The sequence below is a fragment of the Candoia aspera genome, chromosome 6 (genome assembly GCF_035149785.1).
Source record: "Candoia aspera isolate rCanAsp1 chromosome 6, rCanAsp1.hap2, whole genome shotgun sequence".
Classification (NCBI taxonomy): domain Eukaryota; kingdom Metazoa; phylum Chordata; class Lepidosauria; order Squamata; family Boidae; genus Candoia; species Candoia aspera.
In genome coordinates, this window is record NC_086158.1 from 98,579,645 (window position 1) to 98,599,018 (window position 19,374).

General features: G+C 38.6%; 1 protein-coding gene across 1 annotated transcript in view; it reads left to right on the top strand.

Annotated features, from left to right (window-relative positions):
- The window catches only part of GRID1 (glutamate ionotropic receptor delta type subunit 1), a 133,357-nt gene that overhangs the window by 88,450 nt on the left and 25,533 nt on the right, over nucleotides 1-19,374 (top strand). Inside the window, exon 9 of the mRNA XM_063307747.1 lies at nucleotides 8,223-8,418. Within this exon, the coding sequence (XP_063163817.1) occupies nucleotides 8,223-8,418 (196 nt within the window). The remainder of the gene's footprint in view (nucleotides 1-8,222; nucleotides 8,419-19,374) is intronic.

Here is a 19,374-nt window from a genome sequence, read left to right on the forward strand (position 1 = left end):
TCCAGTAAGGGGGAAAAAGCCTTTGCCATGTCCAGGATAATGTAACTTTCTCTCTATTCTGTGGCCAAGTTTAAATTACTGGACAATTCTTGGTCTTGAGGAACATCTCCAAGAGCACCTGTGAAATGCCCCTGCTTTGTTCCCCCTAAGACTAAATAAGCACCACTTTTAGATCACTTCATCCCTCAGAGGAAGTTCAGAAGTCAGATCGCCCAGACCATAGTATTTTGTGTTCAACAGAAGAACAGAAGCAAGACAATTTCGTAGAAGGACAGTCTAGACAACCAGTGCTGGCTTATCTGTTCCACATACTGTATTTCCAAGCCCATTGCTGGTGGCCCTTAGACATCTTGACATCCTGCAGTTGAGATTTGTTGACAAACAATGGCATGAAATATAAAGGAAACAAACCAACCAACCCTAGTATGCTAAGACTCAGGCTAAAGATACTGTATGTAGAATAGGTTTTGAAAGCAGTCCCTGCTCCAAATAGGCCCAGAAATTCCCCCTTTCCCCCTTATTGTATCATTGTCCATGTTGTTCCGATTGCCCTTGGTCATCAAAACTAATGATCGACCTGTCCAAGTTTCGCTCTGTCCCATCTTATACTAAACAAAGTCATTATTTTGAGTGTCTTTTCTTCCCCTCTTTCTCAGGACTGGATAATATTTCTGTAAGTCCCCCCTTAATGGCTCACCCCTGCATGCCCTGTGCCCAAGGTCAATTCTTTTCTAAACAGGAATCCACTAAATTAATTAATACTGAGTCGCCATGAACACATGATAGTACAACTCCTTGGTTCTAACTAGAAAAGTTTGTGCTTTGAATGCACACACAGAATATTTTTATTTATTTATTTATTAAATTTTGCCACCACTCATTTCCCCCCAAAGGGAGATTTTTCTCTGCTCATATTTCATATTCTGCTGAATAGTTCTCTGCTCATCAATAGCTACTTATAAATAAAAGTTCAGGTCAAGGTTGCAAATGCATTTTTGCGATCTCTTGCCTGTTGGTTCAGTTTTGGCTCCTTTAGTTTTATTCCTTGAAATACTTGTCCGTGTAGTATAAATGTGAAGAGATAACATTCTGATTTTTATTTTGTTGGGTCCTTACTTGGAATGCCCATTTGCACAAACTGGTTTAACATCAGCAGTGCTCAGTTAACAGGCTGCTTTCAAGAACCTTGAGCTGGAAAAGCCACTGGGGGGTGGGAATTATTTAATTTAATGCATGTATAAATAAATATAAAAACCACTCAGTAATTTCAAATCTCAATTCCATATAAATGGGATCTTAAATTTCACATGCAACTCAATTTTTTATAAGTATTATGTGAGGAAGAAAAAGAAATCTCTTTTTTCTTATACCAAATATACATCCAGGTATAAAGCGGTGCTGTTTTGGTCAAACCCTAAATGTCCTGTATACAGTATATGCATGCCAGTTCAAGTATCTGTGGATATTAAACTACAGTTATTTCTTTCCTGCCCAATGCTGTTTGTTATAGCCAGAAATTTAATATTGATAATACTCAGAATGAATATCAGAAGGAGACATTGCAAAGCTATCTCATTCTGTGACTTGAACTGAGAAAGGGGATGGGAAGAGAGGGAGGGAGGGAGGGAGGGAGGAAGGAAGGAAGGAAGGAAGGAAGGAAGGAAGGAAGGAAGGAAGGAAGGAAGGAAGGAAGGAGGAATCTAAAATTACAGAAAGATCCAAATGGGAATAGCAACATGTATGGCCTGCATTTTCCATTCCAAGAAGTTCAGCACATCCCATATCTCAGCAACTCTTCATTCTTCTTCATAGTAACCCTGTTCTCAAAGAATGGCTTAGTCATATGGACAAAAGCATGGCAAACACTGAGTGTATATCCTGAAAGACAGCACACTATTAATTGTGTAAATAGTATTGGTGCTATCACCTATTTTGCCTAGTACTTCAATGTTTTTCAGGATTTTGTTTGGTGAATTTATATTCTGCTTCATTGCGTATGCTTTCAGTCAAGTAATAAAAAAAGTTATCTATCTATCTATTCATCCATCCATCCATCCATCCATCTCTGTCATCAGTCAAAATGGTTAGAAATGTTCCTTTAATAGTAGGCAGTCATTCCTGTTAAATAAAAAAGGTGTTATATCAGGATCATGGTAAGAACTCCAGGAATTGACTGGTTTTGTTTCCTTTTCCCTTGTAATTAAGGCTATATTTATGCTTTCCCTCTTTTGTGACTTATGCCAAGAATAATAGAAGCATTTCAGCATTTTTAGAAATATTGCAGCCTCCATAATGGTGGTAGTAAAACTCTCCACAAAAGTAGGGTATGGTAACCATTCCCAGTTCTGCAGAACAGGCTAATTTGCAAAAGTGACTGTTAATAAAACTTAGTGTTAGGACTTGAAATTTAAGATTCCAGTGTTTCTTTAAGCCTCTGTGGATTAACCTTTAGAAGTACTTATGGTGTTTATTTTTGCAGCGCAAGTTTCTGTTTCATTTTAGAAGCCCGGCCAAATTACACTTTCATTGTCTGCCAGCTGGATCATTTTGGAGGGCCCGTTTGTATATTTTATTTCTCTTTGTACCCAAGGGCTCTTGGTATAAGGAAAATGTAATGAAAGACGAAGCTGCCACTCTATTTGTCAAATGGTCTGATTGTTGGCTCATCTCTGAACCACTGCAATATTAATGAACATGATGTTGAACTAGGAGAATATTAATGAACATGACAGGGCAGTAAATGAGCTATTGGCTTAGACCAGGAGCTCATGGGGACAACAGCTTGTTTTAGCCTTTTAGGTATGCATCAAAAGTTGTAGCTCATTTGTGCTTCAATAACAACATTTGTTCTTCCGGGGAGACCTGCTTGAAAAAGCAATTTTCTAAATATATTGGCTTTCCCCAAGAGTACTTCAGCTGGGTACTGCTTACAACAGGGGCTTCACTTTAATCTCTGTATTAGAATTTTTTGGCCTGGCCTTTGAAAATGACAGAGAACTGGCATATGGCTTGCACTATAAAAGGTGAGCTGGCATGGTATGTTCATAGCTATTACAGAGAACATAATTCTTGGTATGCTGCTAAGTTTAGCCTTAAACAATAGCCCCCTGTGGATTGAGAGCTAATAGAGTTAGAATAAGTGGGGTTTCATCTACACTGACAACTTCATTTTGCAAATATTGTGGATATTAAGCCTGAGAAATCTCCCCCACCTCCTTTCCATTGGGTTTTTTTTTTTTTTCATTTTCTGTTGAGACGGTGGGACACAAGATTGAGAGTCAAGCACAATAAGAAAATGATGTAAGGCAGATGAATGAGCACAGCTTTAAAGAACAAATCTAGTTTAAATTATGATGAGAATCTTGAATTTGATTAGAACCAGGGAAAAATAAATGATGCTCCTCCTTAATGGGAGTTTATTGGTTGGTGCATGAGCTAGGAGGGATTAAATCTCCAATGACAAAATGGATGGATATAAGAATTTTGCTTTATGTAGCTCTTAATTCATCAGCTGCAGTTTGCAGTATATTATGCCGGCCTCACTGAAATGGCTTTCTTCAGCAAAGTGTAATGTGGCCAAAGCTGGAGCCTCTTGTTTGTAGAAATAGAAAATTTAATTATGCCTTCGTGTAACAAAGGACATCACCTGTATTTGAAGCAGCCATAATTCAGGATTATGAATTATGAACCCTCATCCTGATGGAGCTTAAACGCTTGAAGAGTTTTGTTGCAGCAACTGCAGTTGTTCAATGCAAAAGGCTTTCCAGAGAAACTTGGTGTCTGGATGGATGAGAAGGGATTAATTACTGTGAAGTTTTTGTTATGTCATGAGAAAGATGAATGAATGGCAAAGATGAACAGAAAGGAAAGATATTTCTAGCTGTTTCCAATCCACCTACCTACTCAGGATGGCTTACAATACCCCAAAATAAATGCAATTAGGAAGAAAGAAAGAAAAAAGAGAAAAAATGAAACCTACAGTATGTGGTGTCTATTTATACTACATAATAAGTAACTTACAATAAACAGAATGTTTACTTTGAAGGTATCGTAATGGCATGGAGCATAGCACAGTATATACCAGCTGGCCCATTTGCTAATTAATGATGATCAGAATAAATCTACACTGAAGTTATGTATAAAAAATCCATGCATTTTGTTGCACTTTTCTACTTAATGCATACTTTACAAATGATTTTCTTATTCATCTGACTTTACAGATGAATGACAGCTTTGAGAGACAACAATTAACAAAGAAGCATTTGTTTTATCTTAAATGTTTAGCAAATACCATCTTGCTGGATTTCCAGCTAGAAGAATAGCATGGATCTTCTCCCCTGATTTCTTAGAACTTTCAAAATCTTACCTTTTCCTATGTTTCGAACAGTAGCTATCAGCAGGGGAACACTTACTATTCTTCTCAAGATCTTTAAATATAGGAGGTTCTAGAACACATTGGAAATGGAATAAACAAGGAAGTATCCTTTGATCAAGCTGAGTGAGCCTTTTGCACAAGGTGGACCAGCCATAAGGTCCCAGGAAGTACATTATCTCTGTTTTCCCTGTCGCAGCACCTGCCCTCTGGAATGAGGTCTCCTCTGAGATCCATACATCTCCCAACCTGATGATACCCCAAAAAGCCTTAAAGACCTGGCTAGTTACACATGCCTTGGGGTAGGGTAGAAGGAACCCCCTGTTTGCAATGCTTGTGCTTGCTTTGCGGTTGGATTGTCATCTTGCAATTATTTTGTAGTCATTCTTGTACTTGTTTTGATTAATTTTATGTATTCTGCTATTTTTATATTATTTATTTTTGAGAGCCCCCCAAAGTTGGAGCTGGGGAGCACCCAAACTGAATAAATAAAAATAAACAAGGAACCCATATTCACCTGAGTTGTAGGGTAGCAGCTTCCCTAGACCAGCCTTTCTCAACCTTTTGACCCTGGAGGAACCCTTGAAATATTTTTCAGGCCTCAGGGAACACCTGCACATTCAGACGCAAATATAGGCCAGAAGTTACAAAATTATTATATTCCTTTCACGGGTAGGCCTATCTATATTCATTCACAGTGTTCTTCAATCTTACCCCTTTAATGTGAAGTGGCCCAAATTTGAAATATTTTTTTTTAAAATAAATCGTGATCTCTCAGGGAACCCAAGGGTGCCACAGAACGCAGGTTGAGAAATCATTGTGACATCCCACATGTCTTATTTTAGAAAACAAGGAATGCCTGCTCTCACTTTTTTCCAAACTTCCAAGCTTACCTGTGACAGGTAGTGAGATCTATTCATCCAGATGTGCTGGAATTCACCTCCCATAATTCCCTGAACTGCATCATCAGGACAGTGCAAGACTTGAGAAGGCAGATTTAAGCCTTAACTTTCCCCAAAAGATGTTTGCGATGCAAAATTAGGCACACTTATCTCTAACTACTGATTATCAAAAGCAATCCATTGAAACCCTAGATGAGAAAAGCAAGGGGTTTTGCCGTTTATTTGTACGTAATGAAAGAGTGTTTCGCTGTGATTTTTCTTGGGGTCTGATTTTTTTTTTTCCTCATGTCCCTTAGTAAAACACATGCTGCCTACATAGTGTTATACAAGTAATATTAATCAGTTATCTTTGACTCCGTGCCTTTCAAAGAAGACACAGTTGAAAGCTCTAAAATGGCAAAATATTGGAGGATGCCTAGCATGAATGAACTAAGCTACAGTTGAAAAATAATTAGGGGGAGATTTTAATTACATAATCAGCTGGATGAATATAGTTAAAACCTTCACAGCTTGAGTGGCCATCAAAGAAGAAGGAGTAAATACCAATAACAGAGAAGGAAATTAATATCTCAAACATGCAGGATGAAGACGGTCGCGCTGCAGTTCCATGACAATTATGCATTTCATTTAGCAGAGGCTGCCATGATAAGAATGTACAACACTTTCCCATTTAAGTTCAGCTGTTTAATTTATTTTGATCTTTCACATTCATCTGAGATTTGTTTTTTGCTAATGTTGTTGACATGAGATAGGAGATAATAGGACGGACGGCATGCTTTGGTCTCCCATTCCTGACAGCATTTCTGCCCATCTGTCTATTACCACAAGAAGCTGTTTTGCTCTAATTGTATGTAATTAGTGAACAATAATTACAAAGATGGCTTCACGGTGAAAACACTATTTAGCATCTTCAAAAACAAGAATATACTGATATCAGAATGCATTTTGTAGTGGTGTTAATAGGGGCAGCATTTTTTATAAATACTGTTTTGGTAGATTAAGTCTTTTATGTATTTCTTTGAGAGAGTTTCCATGTATTCCTCCATCATTATTCTTTATTAAGAGTAGCTGTTATGCTGTAAATGGAAGCAGGATCTGTGGTTTCAATTCTACCAAAGGTGGCAGTTGGTGGCTTATATGCCTTATTTGGAGGAGGAAGAGGAAGAGGGAAGGGGGAAGAGGAGGAGGAGACAGGTGGTTATGAAGGATGGGGAAATGGGCTACATAGCCACCTACCTGGTTTGTGATGTTATATGGCTGATAGTCTTGGATAAATTTCTAAGAATCTGGGTATACATTTGATTCATGTAGATCAAAAGAGAAGATGAACATGTAACCGGATGGTGGCATCATTAGTATTAAAATACTACAAAAAACATAATATTTTTTAAAAAACTGAAAAAACAAAGGGGAGTACTTAGAAATTTGAGAGAATTTGTGAAGTTACAACACACAACTGGGAATATCAGCTGGGCCTTATTAACTGCTGGGGAAATATGATCCAGAAACCAAACAAGTCAAATGGGTGCAGAATTTGAATGTAGTAATAGATATGCAACAATGGGAATTTCAGTGGAAGAACGTTAAATTTTACCCCAAAAGTCCTATAATGTTTTATCATTAGTATGTTGCTCAATTCCTCAGTTCTCTAACCCTGATCGTTAAAATGGACAGTTCATTCTCTAAAATTTGCTGGAAATGTAATGAACAAACTGGGTCATTCTTTCATATTGAATCCCCATTACAACCTGCAATATTTTTTTATTAAACTTTACTAAACCATCTATCTCTTCAAAGTACACTGAATTTGCTTTGAACAGGCTAACTGATGCAACAATATTATATGCTTTTTGCTGGAAAGGTTGTTTGATCTTGCTGAGTTGTAGGAGTACGATTCCCTGCCTAAATTTTCTCTCTTAAAAGTAAATATGACATGGAATTCAGCTTAAACTGGGAACCATTCTTAGACTATAGGTTAACACATAGATTTGTACCCTATCCCAAAATTGAGTGTCTCTGTGCGTAGAGTGCATATTTCAATTTTATGGGATATTTAAATCAGAATAGATTCTCAATAATATAGGTTGAATGTACTGTTATAATACCACCCAGTTAGTTATACTGTGTTGACTATAGTTCTGGATATTCATGATTATCTTAGAGCTTAAGAGCAATTTTCAGTCTCTAAAATGATACAATATATTCAGTGATTCATCATTAACTAATGATATACTGGAACAATTATAATTTCCATCACATTTGAAATCCCTTGCTGTGCTTTACTTTTTTATTCTTGTTTCTTTTTCCATGTTTATATATCTTCTTTAAACTGTCTAATAAAAATTAATTAAAACAAAAAAACAACAACTGCAGAGATTAAAACCCCAAAGCATCCAGTCATATGAAAGGAGATCCTATCTCAGGTATAGGTAACCTGAGGACTCCTTTTCCACCTGGCACTTTTTTTCTTTCCATTCTGATCTTTTGACCACAACTACTTAAAATAATTGGTACCATTTCCTACTTCTCTGATGCAGGAAATAGAGGAAAACTGTTCTACACTAGGCTTATCACATTAAACCGACACACACACATGCACACCCAAAAACCATGTGCCAACTTTCTCCCAAAGTAGAAGAACTTGAAAAATCCTCTACTCACAGCTCATCCATCTGGGGCAATGCCTTGCCACCTTCTTCCAGAACAGTTGAGTGCAACCTTCAACCACCAGAGTCTTCTCCCTGCTTTGTCTTCTTGCCCTTCCCGCTCCCCAAGGGCTTTTAATTAAAAAAGGAAAAAGGGAATTAAAAAAAAAAGAAAAAGTATAGTTTGGTTATAGGAGTTTTGTTGTTTTCTCCCTGCAGAAAAATAGAAAAAATTCTTTCGGCTGATAAAGCCAAAGCATTATCTCTCCTTCCAGTAACTCTTTGATTACTCTTGCATTTCAGAACATTTCAGGACCTTTCCAAACAAATGGATGTGTCTTATGGCACCGTCAGAGATTCAGCAGTTTATGAATACTTTAAAGCAAAAGGTACCAACCCTTTAGAGCAAGACAGCACTTTTGCTGAGCTGTGGAAGACCATCAGTAAGAATAATGGAGCTGATAATTGTGTAGCAACCCCTACAGAGGGCATCAGGAAGGTAAGATGTCTTTGTCTTTGATATTTGCATCGAGAATAATACTGATTCCTTTGATGCTTTATAAAAACCAGGCAGAAAAGAATAGTTGGAATAAAGATTGCTTTTAATAAAAATAACAACCTGAAGTCATTGCAACAATCTATTTACCCCAAGAAAGCTATGGACTGTTTATTGTAAGATTTATAAAATGAAGGTAAAATAAGGTTAGGCTCTTATGAAAATCAAATATTCTTTATAGAATCCACAGTTGGAGTTCAGAGGTCAGCTGTGAATGACAGTGCTTCCAAATCACTATAACAAATGTGATGTGCTTTCAATTTATTTTCCCCTGAGTGAATTTTGCTCTTTTATATACCAAGGCTGTTGCTAAGCTAGTCCTCATAATAAGTTGTGTTTTTATTTTTAGCTAAATAGAGCTTCACAACATCCTTAAATATTGTGTTTTTAAAAGAGGCAATATGTATGGTGAGGTGTTTAATAAAAATAACTGCTGGAATAGAGGTCATCAACAGAACCACATAGAAACTGAAGCATGTGGAAAGCATCAGCCAGCTCATCAGTTAAGATCTTTCATCACCCAGATTTTCAAAAAAGATGTCCTGGAACAAAGCAAATTTTAAAAAATCAGAAATTGAAGAACGAGCTGACTTTCATGAATTATTTGAGCCAAGCATTCCTTCATGGGTCAGGGTGCAGAAGAGAGCTGTGTTCCTTGTTTTCAGTGGTCCATGTTGGATGTCAGAGGAAAAGGCAGAAGGTACTTGGTGAAGGAAGCATGGCTTCCAAGATTAGTAGCAATATTTTGCATTGTGGGCAGTGTAGAAGCCAATCCAGCTTTCTCAGTTTAGGTGTCCTATGTTCCCATTAGCAGCAGAGGACCATGTTTTGAACTAATGGAAATTTCTTGAGTTTTTTCTCAAAATAATCTTATAGAAGGCAGAGTGCTGGGGTCCATTCCAGAGATTTATCCAAGCATGTATCATAGTAAGTGGCTTTCCTGTTGCAGGAATGGTAGAAAACAAAAATCGATCTGTTGATAGGAGGCCAAGGTTTCCAGAGCTGTCAATAAACTTCTGAGCTAACCTTTTAGAAGGAAGTACAATTATGTATTTCACTGGACAATCACAAGGTTTGTAATCAGTTGAATTGATGTCATTCCTACCTATGTATTGTCTGATCTGATCCTCAGTTTAGTTACCCTCATCAAGAGTATAACAAGAGTGTTACAAAATTAGTGGCATGATTTCTGCCAAGTAATGATAAGAAACACTTGGACACTGTAGCACGAACTCTAATAGAGCCTTGATATAATGAAAAAGCAACAGGAAGGAAGGAAGGAAGGAAGGAAGGAAGGAAGGAAGGAAGGAAGGAAGGAAGGAAGGAAGGAAGGAAGGAAGGAAGGAAGGAAGGAAGGAAGGAAGGAAGGAAGGAAGGAAGGAAGGAAGGAAGGAAGGAAGGAAGGAAGGAAGGAAGGAAGGAAGGAAGGAAGGAAGGAAGGATCCCCTTCATTAGATTTGGATGCACGTTTACATGACAATGAATGCCCAGATGCCATCTGGTCCTGCAAGTCCCCCATTCATTCTGTTCACATAAGGTGGTGGACTAGCACCACACATTCCCATCCAGTCTGAGTTCTGCCTGCACGTACTGTTGGATGCTACTATATCTGGGAAGGTCCAAATAGCAGTTCCGAAGTTGGATCATCAAAGTAGAGCTGAAACCTTAAAAATGATTTCCAGTTTTTAATCACATAATTTATTCTGAACATTAGTTTTGGACTTGGTTTTTTTAGTATATAATTGGAGACATATATTGTAGGTTTTATGTGTTCAAGTCCCAGTGCCTTTCTCATGCTATAGGCAAGTCTCTATATAAATACATTTAGAGGGTAGATGGTAGCAGAGCAGGATTAGGTAGAAGTGAAAGAATGGAAGAACTCAACCATAATAACATTCTTAACCATATCGTTAACACCTTTCTCTTCTCTAAAAGAAAACACCCGCAAAAAAAGAAATCTAGCACTGCCGCTACATTTCCTGATCCCTAAGTGCAAAATAGGAAGCGTTGAGGAATGAAATCCCCATCACATACTTTTTTAGCATCCTAAATGAATAGAAAAAAAAAATCTGCACCAAGGAATTTTGGTTCATTTCATATCCTCCCTCCCAACACTTGGGCCTTCTGCATGAATGAATGCATTCAGATTTGCAGTTTGGTGCATCAAGATCACAGAAAAAGCCTTGGGACACTTTTACTTCATCAATTAGGTTGTAAATCAAACAGGAAGCTAGGGCTGGGAATTCCAGACAGTGTAGAAATGGAGCATTGGAAATGGGAATTTCCACCTGGTCCCACAGAGGAGCACAAATTCCCAGTGATGGACTGATCTGTCTGTGTGGAATGGTAAGGCACTTCTCGGCTTGCAGTTACAGCAAAAAGTGGAAAGGTATAAGATGACTGCAGAAAATGTGGTCAAATTCTACAACTCAGAGATACACTGAGTTCAGGTGGCCCATGATAACCCTTCTGGAAACCCTGCCTTTAGTCTTAAACTCCTAAGTGTTTGTGCTTCTCGCCATCATTATAATCTTGTACATGTAGCACATTTTTAATGCATCTATCCTCACTCTGAAAAATGCTGCAGTGTAAAAAATAAATCTGACACACCTGCCGCCTATAAATTTAGAAATCCTTTATTCTGTATGCCAACAGTTTATAGCAGAGACACCTTTCTACTTCTGTTTTTTTTTCCCCGCTCGAGCGCTCTCTCTCTCTCTCTCTCTCTCTCTCTAAATAATTAGAATTGGGCAGAATGCTTAGAGGAAAATGGATAAACAGACAGATGTATGCACCACAGAACACATACTGATATTGTTGAGCAGATTTTGAGGGGGGAGAGAAAAGTCGAGAGTCCCTGGCTTTCTGCCATTGTTTTCAAGAATCCTTTGGTTCCAGTTGTCTTTGAACAGCTGTATCAATCTCACATTAGGCATTTTTAAAAATGCAAGATTGAAGGCTCTCTTCCCAGTGTTATCCATTTTAACTTACTCTATAATGCTTCCCTATATTCTAGCTGTCACTGTGAGACAAAAGCAGATTTCTGTTTAACCTCTGTGCATTTTTTAAACCAATCTTTCTAATGCTGTATGAATAGCTGATAAAAATATTGAGGTTCTACCCATCATTTTTCCAGCCTTAAATCACATCACAAGTGGTCTAGCTCTGTTCCTATTCCCTTCACCCCTGATCTTGTAATGTGTCAATCCACGTAGTTCAACCACCCCCTGAAGAACTGTCTTTCAGTGAATCGTGGTACCTATCAATGCTGCTTAGTGTGACTGTGGCTCAGTATGATATTTCCTTTAGGCAAAAAGTTTCAATGGCACGTCTAATCTTTATAACTGGAAATGAATAATAATGACAGTGCAACAGACTCTTCAAATCACAGAGTGAATTACTAGCATTTCTAATACCATGATAATCATTTGCAGGTATTCAGAGAGTGAACAGCATGTGATCAGATTACATACTTAGAAAATGTCACTTGGAAGACATTGTTTGCACAGATTCCTCCTTGGGAGAGAGTGAGGGAGAATATTTAGAGTACTTGTTGAAAGTGTTCTGCATCATAAATTTGATTCTTGCACCACTGAATTTAGTTAGAATCCTTCACTGACCTTAAAGAGCTTCAGATCACACCCTTCCATACCGCATTTCCTGATCAATTCACTTGCATATCTTCAGTCTGGGGATCGTGGGTCAGGTACATTACCGTCAAACATTTAAATTGATTTTCTCATTATGCCATTCTCATTTTTTGCTTCTCTAAATACTGGAAAAGAAATAAGAACTAGGCAGACTTTAGTTGAATACTGCACTTCCTGTGCATTTCCATTTAATTGTATACTGAAAGTCATATTTGGTATACATGTCAAGATGTTTGTGCAGATAAACTGATATTTCCCAACTGTGTGGTGTATGCACAACAGCACAACAACAGGATATATGCCCTCCCATAGTAGAGAGAAATAAGTCAAATATCAAGGCTGTGCAGACATGGTCCAACTTGCTCCAGAAATCTTCCATCCCTGAATGATCTGGAGATAGGCCATTTCCAACTTGTTCCCTGTTCCAGAGTATTATTGGAAAATACAGAGCATTGCTTTCAGCAGGAGGAATCTCACAGTAGTGTTTTAAAAAATGTGCATACAGACATGCTTCCCCTTTTCTTTGAGAAAGAGGTCAAAGTAACTGCTACAATGAAATAAGCACCTTTTTCAATCCTTTCTATAGACCAGCCTTTCACAACCTTTGACCCCAGAGGAACCCTTGCAATATTTTTCAGGCCTTGGGGAACCCCTGCACATTCAGGCTCAAACAGAGGCCAGAAGTTGCAAAATTATTGTATTTGTTTCATGCATAGACCTGCACATATGCATTAACAGTGTTCTTAAACTAGAAATAAAGAATGAAACTTACCTCTTTAATGTGAAGTTGCCCAGATTTGAAATAATTTTTAAAATAAACTGTGATCTCCCAGGGAACCCCTAGTGACCTCTTGCAGAACCCAGGGTGCCATGGAACCCTGGCTGAGAAACCCTGGTCTAGGCCTTCCAAAAAGAAGTACTCTAGGTTCAGACATGCTTGCATCTATTCTCTGTCACAAGACCATGCAAACCATATGGTCACAGTGGAACAGGATGGTCCTACTGATAAGGAGGGAGGGGAACTGTTATTTTTTTCCAGAATAACATCTTGACTACATCCAGGCCACAAGCATCCCATCTGTGATATTTGTTTTTGTCCATAGAACTTAGCAGTATCATGTTCATGCTTTCCAATCTCCGTTATGCTCACAGTGCGCCCCTGTCCTTTATCATCTTTATCCAGCCCTTCACTGCCCTTCCAATGCCCAAGGGACATGGTCTCCATTATCTCACTATCCAAGAAGCTAATGGTTTAATCTGAAGAGCCATTCTGAGTAAGGCAACTGATGGTGGTCTAATCAGGAGTGTCCCTCTGATGGATTAAAACCTTCTTATCTACTTCAGATAGATGCCAAACTGTATCAGCTTACTCTGAAACACCTCAGGGTTCAGACTTTATCTGAGCTAGTTGTACATCCCTACAAACAACCACTGAAGGAAGGGAGGTCCAGTTTTTACTTCAACATTAGGTCACCCTTCAAAAATGGAAAACAGAATATCCGATTCCTAGACTAGTATATATTTAAATTACTTTCTAAAAAATGTAGCAGATTTTGGTGCTTTTGTTTTCTTTTTCTTCTTTTCAAATATAACAATAGTTAAACTAATCTTGGTCTGTAATTTCCTAGGGTTTTTGTTTAGTTTGTATAGTTTTTGTATAACATGCCAAAAAGTTGGATTTTGGGGGAGTGGGGAAGAGATCCACTTCACACAACTGGTGTGTCAAAAAGAGATGATTAGGAAATTTCAGTTTCTTTTTTTTTTCAAATTATGCTATTACAGTATTTCATGAAATCTTTTTACCGAATGGGGACCATGAATAGTTAACATGCCTATATTACTGTTTAGCATTTATTTATTACATCAGATAATGAACTCATAAATTTTCATAAGAACATAAAAGAAGATTCTTTTTATAAGGCAAACATCAATTTATTAAAGATATTTATTTAACATTAATGTTTCACGATCATCTTGGCAAACAGTTTAGAAAACCACTTAAACCATTTAGCAAACTGTTGGAGAACAGGAAGACTATCTAAATTTATATAACAATATTGTCAAACTAAGTCTGATTGTTGATTAGCTTTTAAAAAAGAATATTTAACTCTTTTATGTTTTGTTCCCAAACTTGAATGGCAGTATAGTTGCATTCAGCTTCTGGGTGGCCACATGTTCAAGCTTTTGCATAAACTACTCAAAATAGACAAGATTGTCATGTAAAAGACCGTTCAGAAGAAGTGCATTGCAGCATGAGCTTTAAAGCAGCCAAATCTTTTTTTCAGGTTTCGGCACATGCTAGAAAAAGGTGTGCCTGCTTTTAGGAGCTCGCCCATTAAAGCAAGTCAATGTTTAAAATGACTCCATAGAGCAGTCACATGTTTCAAATCCATGCAGAAACCTGAAAACAGATATGGCTGCTTTGCAATATTCTCATGGAGGGGTGTCTGCAGGGTATGGTAAAAAGCAAGCAAGCAAGCAAGCAAGCAAGCAAGGAAGGAAGGAAGGAAGGAAGATGGTAGCCACTGTATGACAGTGTGATTGAAACTCCAACTGGTTTTTTTGAATGCCACCTGGAGGCCATCTAGCTTTTTGACCGCATCCTCCAGACACCCCTTCTCTCATGCCTACCTCAAAGTACCTCTTCTGAATCGTTTTTGAAGCATTCACAGTCCTAATGTGTAACAATCATGTTTTAAATGTCACTTTTTGTAGCTTTTTGAGATAAATTACCCTTGTCTGGAACCCACAGTTTTCAGAACAAAGCTGTTTCCCATTAGAAAATGGAAGAGAAGAAGTATTTCTATAGATGGGGAAAAAAATCACAGTGAAAACTTGTACTATTTACTGAAGGTTCCTCTTCTTACATTATACTTTTTTAAACATGGCACATGGTCCTGTTTTGTAGGCTGCAAATTTGTGTGGGGCCTTTCATAAAAGCAAAGGGAATGCACAGAACCTCTAATGGGTCTGGAATCCACTTTTCAAGAGGGAACCATTTTGTGTTCAGTTAACGTCCATCAGCCTTGAGAACATGGGCATTCTTAAAACCTATTTGTGAACACGATGTCTTCATAGGATGGAAAGGCTTGCCTGAGAGGACAGAGGGATTCAGTGCCCTGGCATTGATCAGTAACTGGACTGGAATCTGAAAAAAGCCACTCAACATTTTTCAGGATTTTTTTTTCTCCCAAGGTTTGAGCCAGAAATGGGAAACAAAATCTGGAGATGGCAAAGTCTCCTTCCTATCTGCCTTTGACTTGCTGCAGTGCCTATGCAAGTCTTAAGGAAACTTGTTCTTTTACCCTGATGTTTCTGCAGTCTAATGCAACTTCTGATAAACATCACTTGGGAGCTGCAAGCGCATACCTCCAGTCTGCAAAATTCTTCTTTCTGCTTATAACCCAACTGGTGTTGTCCCTATGCTTGTGCAGTGCAAAAATGTACAATGATTGAGAAGACCACCTAAATTACATCTCCATGTGGTTGCAGAGGAGCAGTTCACAGACACTGTGCTCATGTAAAACGTAGATCATGTGGCTTTCAAAACAGTTTATTCAAATTTGGACAGACAGTAAACAAATCACTGACACCATGAAGTCCTCAATGATGAAACGACTTAATAAATTGAGGCGGATTGCATTATGTGATGTGATTTTTCAGTTCCAGGGTTAATTTGGACCTTTTGAACCTGTTCTCTCTACAAGTGAGAAAGATCTAGCACAGCAATCCTGATTTGAAATTCAACGCCCCTTTCTAAATCCAGCTGAGACAAACTAGACCTCACTATAACTTCTAGGGAGCATGAGGCATATTTTTGTCCTGTGGTTATCCTTCCTTGAAAATACAAAATAAGTTACTTGTTCTTCTCTGCATGTTGAGTTTTCTGAGCACTTCATGTCAAGTTCTACCAATCATTAGGCACCTGATTTAAATGAAGAAAACAGAACATTGTACCTTTTTTGTATTTAAAGCAAACTTGCCTAACCTGGCTGATCTTGAAAAGAGCTAAGTGGCAACTGGACTTGTTGGTATTTAGGTGAGAAACCAAAAGAAGTAAACAAACAAAGAGCATCCCAGAAGAAGACAATGTCAAATAAGGTCCATATCGCTCCAAGAAAATGCCTGGATGTGTCTATGTAATCACCAAAAGTCGAGCTCACCTCAAGGGAGTCACATCACTACCTACCTTGCAATATATGAAATAGCTGTTTGGCAAAGTAATGGAGTGTGGAGAAGATGAATGTAGAGAATTATCCCTGCAAGCTCGCTGCAAACAAGGGAAATAAGAGTGGACAGTGGTGACAATTTTCACAAAAGGGTTCATAACTGCAATTGGACGCTCAGGCACATCGGCTGCCACCAACGTTTCTGTACTTAGTCGATGTGTTCAAGCTTTTTAACCACGTTAGTGAAGGCAGCAATAGTTTCCCACCTTCCATGTTCAATGTTCTGTCATCCTAACTAACTATGAAGAACTAACGGGCTCATAGTTAGCCAGAGAGGTTTGAAGTGGGCACTCCCGTTCTTGCTGGAAAAGAAGACCAAGGCATTCTCGCTCAGGTCCTTCCTCCTTGCAGACCTGATCACAGAAATGGATGTTAGGAAGCTGGCTGTCTCTCCCACGGGCTATGTTCTCTTTCACCGGCACAGAGTTCGGTCCCCCCCCCTGTACTTTTCCTTAAACCAGTGTGAGACATCTGTGTTGTACAACACCTGCTGAACATGCTGAAGAGAGACTGACCAAGATTCCTCAGTTGTCCGTTGCGTTCCTCTAGTGCTTCTTCCTTAGGACAATATTGAGTGTATGCTTCCTTCAGGAAAGAATCATCAAGTGTTTCACTTCGCTTTGCTGAAAGGCGAAGGGCTCTCTTTTGCTTTTTTTTTTTCATTCCTTCCTTTTCATTCACCTTTCCGTCGCATTCCAAAATGTCAGCTAGGAGTTCTCCATGATCCAAACATTTGTGGGTACCTGGGGTTAAAGAGAATTACTGAAATTCAGAAGGTACCACCTTTTCAGACTAACAAATCAGATTAAAAGGCATAAGCTTCGGTTCATCAGAAGCTTATGCCTTTTAATCAGGTTAGTTAGTCTGAAAAGGTGGTACCAGACACCTGAATGTTGGCCAGCATGGCTCTAGTCTTACAACATATTTCAGCTGAGTCTCTGAAAAGGATAGTGATAAAGAACACAATTTGGCCTCCCTTGTGTGCACTGGAGGTAGGAATACTATGGAGCTACACTGTTGTTGTTGTTTATTCATTTAGTCGCTTCCGACTCTTCGTGACTTCATGGACCAGCCCACGCCAGAGCTTCCTGTCGGTTGTCAACACCCCCGCTCCCCCAGGGACGAGTCCGTCACCTCTAGAATATCATCCATCCATCTTGCCCTTGGTCGGCCCCTCTTCCTTTTGCCTTCCACTCTCCCTAGCATCAGCATCTTCTCCAGGGTGTCCTGTCTTCTCATGATGTGGCCAAAGTATTTCAGTTTTGCCTTTAATATCATTCCCTCAAGTGAGCAGTCTGGCTTTATTTCCTGGAGGATGGACTGGTCTGATCTTCTTGCAGTCCAAGGCACTCTCAGAATTTTCCTCCAACACCACAGTTCAAAAGCATCGATCTTCCTTCGCTCAGCCTTCCTTATGGTCCAGCTCTCGCAGCCATATGTTACTAGGAGCTACACTGACTTTACACAATTTAACTGCTAGGATTTTCTCCCAAGAAATCTTGCAACTGTGGTTTACAAAATGAATTGGACTGGGATTGGAAATCAGTGCCCACTCTCTCTCTCAAAGAACCACAGTTTGCATTGGAGGATACTTTCTTGGGACAATAGGATAACAGTTCAACCTTTCAAACATCATTATGGTACATAACAGCTGAAAATGGCTGTTACATATCTAAATCACTACTAGACGCTACCATGTAAACTCTTAATCCATAACTACTAGCTATGATTGTAGAGTTAGGCAAGAAAACAAAATGCGGTGCAGTTGCCAAATTTGTTCCACATCTTATAAAAGGGGACAGGAGAACTTATTTAGTGATTATTATTTTCAGCAGTAGCTGCATGATTAAAATAGAATCTAGCTTGTTTTTCAGTTTTGGATAAAAATACTCAATGCATAAATTCAAAGAGAAAGAGACACCCGTGTGCTTATGGGGGAGAGTTTTTGGTGATATGCTCTTTAAGAATGCATTTAAAATTCAAGCTCCCAAGGACCAGGATCACAAAATATGTAAACTTTTGTTTAATACATTGAGAGTCTGCATTTATGATTACTCATTTATTTGCATTAGAATCTCCAGACCATCTGTTCTACTCTGCTTTGTACATTCACTAGAGACTTAACGACATATTACTGAAATGCATTAGGAAGTCAATGATTGCTTTAACCAAGCAAAGTGATCATTTTCGCCCCCTCCCTGAATTCCCATCCAGAGACATTTCTACATCTTAAGTTAACGGAAATGATTTACATTCATTACAAACATACAGCCCGCAGGCACTGTTTAGAATCCCAATTAAGGCTGACATTTGCGGATGAGCTGTGTAGGTGTGTACTAATATAAGTCAATATTAGCCAGATGAAACTAGTGGGAAAATACAGTTCTTTCCCTCTACTGTGACATTCAATGAAAGCTTTCTTTAACAGCTTACCGCTTCTCAAATTTCTGATAATGAAAACGCACTATGTTTCTGAAATAAAACTGGTTTCATGCTTCATTATGATGGGGTGTTTTACTTTGTAGCTGTATGAAGATAATCCACTGACTTTAATTAAAGGTTGCATTATAATATTGCATTCATTAGTATAAATATATAGCCATTACATTTTCTGTTCTTTCCAAGTAATGGTGAGCGAGTTCCAAACTTTACAAGCTTTCTAAGGCAGCATTTGGAAAGAGCTTCTGTGAAGTTTAGGGACAGTTTATGTATAATATGAAGTAATCTCCCTTCCATTTAGCCAGGAAGAATCTCTGCCCAGCTTTCTTGTCATCAGCTGGTAACCTGGCATTGCACTGCGTTACAGTCACAAGATTGGGACTAGGCACACTGAGTCCTTCAAAGGAAGTGAACCATCTAAGTATTGAAAGGCATAGCTTCCTGATGTTTGCCAATAAGACTGGGAAATCATCCTCAGAAGGGAGGGGAAGGGAGGCATGGGGTTTAGCATTCATCCCCAGAGCTTAGAAAACCCATCCAAAATCTTATATGTAACCTGATTGGGGGTGGGGGTGGGGGTG